Source organism: Merops nubicus, unplaced genomic scaffold (genome assembly GCF_000691845.1).
Source record: "Merops nubicus isolate BGI_N331 unplaced genomic scaffold, ASM69184v1 scaffold51474, whole genome shotgun sequence".
Taxonomy (NCBI): domain Eukaryota; kingdom Metazoa; phylum Chordata; class Aves; order Coraciiformes; family Meropidae; genus Merops; species Merops nubicus.
Window position 1 is genome coordinate 5,900 of NW_008603221.1, and position 10,008 is coordinate 15,907.

General features: G+C 39.2%; 1 protein-coding gene across 1 annotated transcript; it reads right to left on the minus strand.

Annotated features, from left to right (window-relative positions):
• Positions 1-762: 762 nt before the first annotated feature.
• TNFAIP8 (tumor necrosis factor, alpha-induced protein 8) lies at positions 763-1,570 on the minus strand. The gene has a single exon (XM_008938581.1). It carries the CDS (start codon positions 1,508-1,510, stop codon positions 1,010-1,012), a length of 501 nt encoding a protein of 166 aa, XP_008936829.1. The 5' UTR covers positions 1,511-1,570; the 3' UTR covers positions 763-1,009.
• Positions 1,571-10,008: the final 8,438 nt, after the last annotated feature.

Here is a 10,008-nt window from a genome sequence, read left to right on the forward strand (position 1 = left end):
ATTCCATTTTTCCATTACTTAAATAGTATATCACAACGATAAAACTAAATTCTGTTTCTAGTTTCACTGTACAGAAAACAAATCAGCTTGGAATTTATTTTCAGATGATCAAGCTTTCTGAATTCCTATCATCATACACATCAGCCTAGTGTATAAAATACACCGATTCCCACCTTTTCAAAGAGAATTATGACCTACTAAGCTGGATTCTAAATATCTTAAGGACATGCACAGACAAGTCACTGTGTTTTACCTTATCACAGGCTGAGTTAAAATTATGTACCACAAGTGGTTTCTAGGGAATACTCTTCCCCAGTTAGGCTATGTTACTGTAGCTTATTCCTCAAATAATCCCCATATAATCAAAGGAAGCAAGCATCTGTGTGGGTCTATAAAGGTCAATATTTGGTAGCCTTACAGACAAAGTTTTCACCATTGATGAACAAGCCTGCTAGGACTCTGCGTGACAGCATCGCTGATATTACTGGAAACTGAATGCTTCATAAGGGCAGCATTAGGAAGCTCCGATCTGTGCAGAGAGCATAAAAGACTATAAATGAATCAAATATATATTTTACAAATAAAGAAACTATAGAGTGTACCAACACCATTATTGTCTGTTACCAACATTACTGGACTCTCACAGTTTGTTTAGAAGTAATTCTGTAAATCTATGAAAGATGTGGAATGTCTGACAGCATATTGTTTTGTGTCTCTATCTTGCAAGACTCTTACTCTGCTTGGACTGTTCTGTTTTATTTTCTTTATCCAGCTGTTTTCATAGGCAAAGCATAGTGAAAAAAAGCAATGTACTGTCTTTCTTCCAGATGGACTGTGAATACCAATAGATAGCTCATAATAAGGAATCAATTTCTTTTTAAGAAAGATATTTTCAAAACATTTGTCATAATGTAAAAAAACCCTTTTTAGCATGCTCCCTTATTCCTTCATAAATCAACAGTGTTCCATCTACAAATAACGCACAGGCAGTCAACTTTAATACAAGTACTTATATGTTGCCCTCATCTAGCATTTTGTTGACACCATCACAAAGTTTCTGCAAATGGAGTTTATAAGGTCCAAAGGGATTGTACAAGGCAGCCAAAAATTCACAATCAGAGAAGTGATCGAACACATTGTTGACGCGTCCATGTGACTTGGCAGTTAGGTGACGCTGAATGATTTCATGAAGCAGCTCTCTACAATCATTTAACAGTTTGGACAAAAAATTCCTGTCGAAGGTATAATCCACCTGATGGAAACTGACCACAGTCTTAGCCAGCTGATGAACTTTCTTCTTGAATTTCTCCATCAAGGCTATTTCATCCTGATTAAACTGGTTGTTCCTGTAGAGAATTGCCAACTTGAGGACTATTTTAATAAGGTTTTTGATGATTTTCTCAGCTTCCTTTTTATTTTGTGTATATTCCTTTGTCACTCTGTAGAGCTCATCTAAAACATCACTGCTTGTATCATCAATCAAAGTAGTTGCTATTGATTTGGACACCATTTTTCCAAGGATCTTCTTCTGGGCCTGAATGGCCAGACTTTTGGAGTTGAAGACATCTGTCGCCACTGGGAGGGGGAAAAAAAAACAAAAACAGTATGCGGTCAATTCTTCATAACAGACATGCTATGGACAGTAAGTTGAGGAATACTTCCATGTCTGTCCATTCATATTATTCTATTAACTGCCACAAAAATAATGTAAACTTATGTATGTAGTTGCAGAAAATCCCACCTCTTCAATCTGTAAAACCGTTGTCTTTAGGTTTACATTCTGTTAGACTACTTTGAGAAAACAAAAAGCGAGATGGAACTTACTCAAAAATGGTTTGAAATATCTGTGTATGGATTGATTTGGTTTTAAATTGAGGCAATAAACATGCCCTATTTGATGAGATGACCCGTAAGTCTGATGTGATTCTCACAGACACCAGGAAATCTGAAACCATGGCTACCCCAGTGTCATGGCAATCACCACTACCCCTCAGCGACAGTGGTTCAGTGAATGGAGTACTGGGAAACTTTGTACTGCTCAGCATTTTACATGACCAATGAATCCAGATCCCACACATCTATTATACTTCATACATATAAAAATTTAAACCAAACAAAAATCCTGTCAGCAAGCAATCCTGTGATTCTGTGGACGCAGTATGAAGAAGCTAGATTTAATAATGAAAGCAAGTGTAGATTAGTACTTCTATATCCTACAGTTAATGCAGAAAAAGCCAAAAATTATCAGCCTAGGGATTCCCAGAACGTTTGCTAGCATGACCTTAGAAATAAATCCTTCTACGGCCAATAAAATAGATCCTAGAACAGATTTCCACCTACAAAACTATGCTTATTTTCACCAATATACCCAATGACTGGCCTGTAATTTCTTCAATTAAAAGACCCCAGAGGCTCCTTCAGAAACTTGTTTTGTGAAATGTTGCCACTCTGTCTATTGCCAGTGACGACTATCAACCACACATTCCTTTTGCAGCACCTTCTCCAGGAGTTCACGTTTCCAGGTTGAATGGTCTGGGAGATGGCTGCCATTACACTGCAGCTTCCCTGCTGTCTCAGACAGGCTTTGCAAACACAGGGCCTGGAAACACTTCCCCCACCCTTTCTTTTACCAAAAACAAACTCTGCAGATGCCAAAAAGTAAGTCCCTGAATTTGAAAAAGTTTTCCTCTTAACTGTTTGCATTTGGGCAGCTGGGTGTGTTCAGATGCAGAGTGCCTCTGGGGTTCCAGCAAATAGAAAAAAATTTTCCTTCAGGACATGTGAGAACAGATCTGTATTTTTCTTCAAGGGTATGTTTGAGAAACTTAGTAACAAGCTCCTTTTATGTCACCTCAGAAGCTTTCAAGCACGTTTGTTTCTTAAGATTTTCAGTGCATACCTGTATTTTCCTTTGAATCATGAAGCATTTGAGTGCATTTTTAAAAATCTTTACTACACAAGGACACTCGAAAACCAAAGAACCCATTGTTAGCTATCTTGGGCAAAGCACTCCAGATCACAAGACAGACATGTTTCTCAACCACAATGAGACAGGAAGACATTAAAGATTCTAAGCCGTCAATCTGAACTGAAAATGTTTGATTCACTTTTTGTGTTTTTAAATATAAAACGGCGACTGTTACTCTTCAAGTAAAACTAATCAAAGCAAAAAAGGAGGTCAAATACTAGAACTCTACAGCCAGTGTTTTACCAAGTTTTACAGATGGAGAACAGCCTTTTCTTCCCAAACAGGAATATTGATTGTTCCTCCATAATTTTTATTTCTTAAAACCTCTCCGATTTACTAATTGCTCATTATGTCCTCTTTCTGACACTCCACAAAAATGTATCAACATTCGTACTAGTAGCAGCCACTGTTTCAAAGTACAGTCCTTAAATTCACTAAGAAAACCCTTCATAATACAATATATGTATTTTTACATGTTCTTTCCCAGCGTGCTGTAGGATTTTTTTTACAAAATGTTAACTATAGCAAACAGAATGCTCCACTGCAACGGAAGTCCATACAACCTGCCTCCTCCAGCAAGTCACACAAACACTCAGGTTATGATTCTAACAGTTTACACAAAGCAAAATATCAATTTCAAGAAACATAGCAGTTTTCTAAAACTTTTGCAGCTTTTCAATAAAAAAAAGACAAAACAAAACAAAAACCAAACCCAAACCTTTACATTATGTAACTTAACATATGACAAAGTAGAGCTCAACCTGTAACTACCATTGCTAAACAAAACAGGAATTGCTCACTTACAAGAGGTGTTAAACTCAGAATGCCATTTCTCTAAAAGCTGTCCCAAGTTTGGGCACTACTCAGCACAGCCTATTTTCTGCATACTTTACAAAACACCAGAAGTCAGGTTTATTTCCCCTGTGCTATTAGATGGGTTCTAAACTGATTGCTAGGTACAAAAAATATCCTACTTCAGTATTTTAGTCAATCCAAAAAGGAACTTGCAAACTGTTTATTTTATAATCTGAATTTTTCCTCATTACTGATGGCAGAAAGACCTAAAATGTACTTTACAGTCAACTGCTTAAATAAACCTGAGTTTAAGCAGTACAAATATAGACCTCCTTCAGACTGAAAACATGTACTTTCTTAAAAAACAGCAGAATTATTACTTACTTGTTCATCAAAGGGAGTTGTAGTTGTTAATGTTGACAGCAGAAAGAGAGGCAAAATATCCGAGGTGAAGACCGGCCTGAGGCTTATTTACTCCGCTAAACCCAGCACAGACTTTATCACACGCTCTGAAAGGCTGTCAGCAGCTGTCACAGAGCCAACACGCGTCTGCCCCCTCACCCTAACACCAGCTCTTCCCAGCCACCTTTCTCTCCTGCCCGCGGTGCTTCATTTTGCGCTGGCACCTCAGGATGCAAAAACACATCGCGGGGCTTTCACTTCCTCGAAGAGAGCTCTGAGAGGAAATTGCACTGCTGAGCAAGCAGCAACAGCCACCGCCGTTACTGCCACCCGGCAGACGGACAACGAGCAGGAGGGGAGGGAGAAGAGAGGTCCTGGGACTCGAAAGGGCAGGGGACACGTCAAGAGGAGGTTAAAGCATTAACCTGGTGTCTGCAGACCCAGACACTTGCGTGTATCAGAGATGCCTGATGGTGCTGGTGAGGGGTGGCCAATGGCTGCACGTCACCAATCCCCCGTGCCCAGTGCCAGGGCAGCCAAGTGTCGCCTTTCAAACCCCCGACCATAACTTCAGGTGCAAGCACCTAAAAGTAAGCCTGTAAACCCACATTCAGACAACTACTTAAGGCAGCCTCATTTTATTAGGGTTGATTGTACGTAGTCACCTTTTATGTATGGTCACAGTAGTTAACCAGCATGTATAAATCCCTGATGACATCTATTGTTCTGGCAAGTCCCACCCTTGCACTTTAAAATGCAGCAGTGCCATTTCACTGTTGGCCTGCAGTAGATCAAATTATTCAGGCAGGTAATCCAACTGATTTTAACCATCTCAGAGATAGCTCACGACTGCTCTTTATAGCTCCCGTTTCTTTCCTGTGCAGTTTTACACTTCACATTTTAGAAGTGTATCACCAAAAAATGCCCCTTTATTATCAATGGGATGTCGTTTTGTTTATAACTTATATGAATGAGCATGACTATGTTCAGTAGACCACCTCTCTGCAGAGGACAGACTCTCAGGTTAAATCCTGCCTCCATTATGTTAAAATCCACAGAATCTTAAGGATAATGGGTACATCTGCAAAGTCTTCTAATTTATGGTTTAGAAGAGCAAAGAAGCTGCTAGAGGCTGTCTCCTGTGAAAGCTGGGAGCTTACTAATTATGAAACTCTTCAATTTTTCTAAACCACAGTATGTGTGTTTAACATTAGTATTTTGTCCATTAAAGTCAAGAAACATTGGACATACAGTGGAAATTTAGAACTGTGGGTCAATAAGCTCTCAGAAGACTGAGGTAAAACCTCAAGATGGGTACTGCTTATGGCTGCAATACTGACTTTTCCCTGACATGGAAACTAGTACACCTCCCTCTGTACTGTGGCAAATAGTTATTACCAAATACCCTATTTCTCAACAACATTTAAACTGGAAAAAAAAAAAAAGTTGCATCAAATGATTTTACTGCCCTAAATCAATGTTTTTTCCACAAAATAACAGCTGATGCTAGATTCAGCATCACTTGCAGTTGAGTGTGTTCAATCTCACATACATTGACACCAAATACTTGAGTCACTGAGTATTTTAAGCTTCTTGTAATAATGAAGGACCAGGGAAAAAAAAAATTATAAAAACTGCCAGTGAACAATGTTAAATTCCACGGGCAAGCCAAGAGCTGAGCCTTCTGACACGAGATGCATTTCTAGCATACGTTTTCAGTATGTTGATAAAACAGTCCTGATGGAAGAGAATGTGACTGTGGAGCCACCAGGAACAACCCCGCTGTGTGAGGCCCTGTTCTCATTTTAGTGAGGCATGCCTTTGTACCTGGAGAGCACAAGGTCCAAAATTGACAGGTTTTTTTGGGCAAGGCACAAAGAAGACTTACAGAGGATTAGGAGGTAAGAGACAGCACCCACTGAGTGCTTCAGGCAGCATTTAAAAGACAGCATTACATAGTTTTGAGAAACGTGGCAACTGATTTTCTGCCAGGCTTCCTGTGTGGACAAGTGTGTTTGCCTCTCTACAGACTGAGGGTGAAAGCAAGACCTAAAAGCCTGCTCACAACGTACGAATTTCATGTTCAGTCAGACTCCTGGAATGAGAGACCATCATCCCTGTAGGAAGGCAACTTGAAATCAAGCAGGACTGCAGCACTACACTCTCCAACTGTATGTGACCATGAGTCACGCACCTCCAAAATTATGAGATCACCTAGATATCAAGGGATAGAAAAAATGACTAAATTTTTACTCCTTGTGCCTTCTGCTTTCTGGGTCTTCACGGAGCTCCCCTTGTTTTCAGAAATGACAAAGGCCAGACACATTGAAAAAATAAATACACTGAGGCACATAAATATAATACTTCATATATAAACACATGACTTCAGCAAGGTAAAGCTCCAACAGTGATAAACTGCAAGAGCTAGCATCAGTGAACGAACAAGTCCTGCAGTACAGAACAGGCAGAAAGAGTCATAAACCTGTTACCATACCTGTAACAATTTTCACAATGTACTTATTATGTGATAAGATTAAAAAGTGAGTGGTAGAACAGACTACAAATTCTTCAGATATAATAAATAAGGTAAGCTGATTTTTCTAGCTGCCAGCATGACTTATAGCTTCTTCTTAATCACTGTCTGAGTGAGTGAATCACAGTTTCAAAGAACAGTTTTTGGTGTTCTGGTTTTTTTGGGGGCTTGCCTTTTTTTTCAAAACAGAAAAGTCAGTAATTTAATTCTCATCTATGTACTTCAAAGTTTCCTGGGTGAAAGGTGAGTTAAATTTAAACTTTCTAAAATCACAGACGAAGTCCTTGCAATGTAGAAGTTGTTCAAAAAACGCATCAGTGCCCAGATAGCTACCTCAGCACGTTGGCCCATCCCTGCTTTCACAAGCATCTGTTCCCCTCAAAAGTTGATGAAAACTGGAGCTTGTACCAGGCATGTAAGATCAGACAGCTCTCCAACAGCTTTCACTCTTCAACCTCAGACACTCGGGCTGCAACTTTTAAGCTGGATGATGGCAAGGGTGAGAAGAGACCAGGGCAGCCACAGAATTAATTGAGAAAAGGACTTCAACAGGCAGACAGCTTGGGCAAGCACCGTCAGGCAGTGGAAAACCGAGAGGACAAAGGGCTAAAACCCAAACCAACCCAAACAAGGGCCGTTTACAGTACTTATTTCTTCCACATACATCTCTACTTTTTTGATTCAGGTACACAAGGCCCTTATTTGAAGAGCAAATATTTTACTTGGTACCTTGTTTCTAAAAAGGGAGATTTACATGAGAGTATCGATTTTAACTAGAAAACAACTTAAAATTTTCAATGTATACAAAGCATTCATACATGAAGGTAAGAAAACTTTGCCTGCAGTTCTCTTAATAGGTACAGTAAATAGTACTAAATTCTCATTCACTAAAAGCTTTACCAATTGAGCGTAGCATGAGACAGTTAATTAGTTAAGCAATGTGTACTAATTTTAACATTCACACTGGAAGACCTTCAAAAGAAAAAACACCCAATCTGAAGCCAAGCCTAATGCATGGCAAATACTGCATGAGCAGGCTTACTGGATTTAGAAGAGAGCTCTGAGGCTGTAAGGTGTTCTGAAGCAACAGTTAATAAAGCAATTTGGAAAAAAATCTGGCTGATCAGTCATTTTTTTAACTACACAGTATGTAACCTGCATAGTCATACTGAAAGTGAGCATATACTCAGCAGCAGGAACATGGGAAAGATAAAAGAAAAGGCAGCAAACACCATTGGGAATGCCTTGTTGTTTTTTTTTTTTTTTTCTACTCGAAAGTGCTGAAGAAGTCATTGTCAATAGGTTTGCAAAATGCATTTGATATTGTTATATGCTTCCTGATTTTGACATTTAATTCTAACCTCAATGTATTAAAACATCCAAAATTTGACCAATAGCAAAAGATGACCCACATTCTAGCTGCAAAACCAAAAACAAACCACGAAAAACCACAAAACAAAGTACTTTTTTTTTTTTTTTTTATACAGAGGTGAGAAGAATTGCCAAAAAGATACCTGGGGGTTAAGGCCATGTAGTGTAGCAAGAAAAGATGCTATTTCCAACAAAAATGTATGTGCGTAGTTTTGCAGTCCCACAAGAGCAGTCTGTGTCAACAAGTTGTTCTGGTTTAACATGCCTGTGCTTCCCACAGCCACCCTGCGCATCACATGATACGTGTACTGTAGCTGATTTTGAAATTTTAAAAGCCTTCTTAAAAGCCTTTTTTCTTAGAGAATCTACATGTATTTTAATTAATACTGCAGCTTTAATAAGAAGGAGGAAAAAAAATGAGCTTAACTTCTGATGACTGCTCTTAGAGAAGCATATTTTAAAGTATGTTGGATATTAAGCAGAGAAAATGTCAGTCATACAGGGTAGGGTCATGAATTTGAATTTGGTATTTCACTCCTTTGCCACCATTTGTTAGCCTTGCTGGAATGTAACAACAGGTGCTGTGGTATTAAATATGCAGCCTGTATATTTTAGCTGTTGGCTGTTTCAGGGCTACATCAAGTTCTTCTGTATCTACAAGGTGCCTATGCACACTCAACTGCAATACTGCACAAATCTTTTCAAAGGAAATGAAGTGTACCTTAGGTAATTTCTTCCAGTGTTGTCCAGCCTTAGAAACATGTACCAAACTGCAGCAAGGCAACAGTGCCGAGCTCCCTAACCCACGTGTACTTCCAATAAAATAACATGGCCATTACAACTGCACGTTTTACCAGAAGTTAAAGTTTAAAAAGAGGTATCTAATGGCTCTTAAAACCATCCAGACAAAAGAAATGTCTTCTCACCAGAAGGAAAAAAAAAAAAAAAAAAAAATTAGCTGCGGGCACAGGACCTAGTGTTACAGAAGAGCTGCTCGACTGAGTGGAGAAGGAAAAGCAGAGACCAGCAGCCCTGGGGCACTTAAAGTCTCTTGCAGACACTTGACTGTGACGTGGGGGTGGGGTGGGTAGTTAAGGGGAAGTTTAAGATACAAGTGGCAGAAAAACCACTGAAGGTCGAGACAAGATGGCAATCTGGCATGAGAGGAAGAGGGAACCCAATTACAAGGACAAGGCAGCAACCTGGCTGACAAAATGCAAAGGGCACTTATTTTGAATAGCATGCAAAAAAGGCTCGAGTGGAGGCTTCAGAAAGTTCAAATGACAGAAAGGTTTGCAAGTATCTTACAATGGCTTTGAAAGTAGTTAATGACGATTTTCCTGTATTTCTTGTTCTGGTTCTGTGTTCTTCTCAACGTTGATCTGTACACCACCCTGTCTGTTTCTTGCAGACAGGTCAGGAGTCCTCCCATATCTTTCAGTATAACTAATGTTTAAAGAAGGCTGGATTGATATCTTGCACTTTGTTTATATATATCAGACAGCCTCAGCTGTTCTGTGATTCTGTAAAACCTGCATCTATTTAGTAGTTCACTCCTCAGGGCAAGGTGTAGGAGATGGAATGCCCTGTTTCTGAAAGTTTTTGACTACTGTAGAATTTAAATGTCCGGGTTCTTCACTTTGCACTGGCACCACATGGTATTTTTAAGTAGGTGATGAACAGCACTGATAAGCTATGAAGGGATATCTATCACCAGGAAAGGCTGGTGTAGCTTGAAGTTTTCATGATTATTACCCAAAAAGTAAGAAAGAAGGCATGACAATTTAAACCCAGAGAAGGAAAGGCTTCAAGTGGTGAAAATAAACTCCATCAATCTAGATTTCAAATTAATTAAGACCACATTTTTTGCACTGAAATAAAGATGACAGTAATTTATCTTCACCACACTGTGATACTGCCATCCTCTCCTCCCATACTG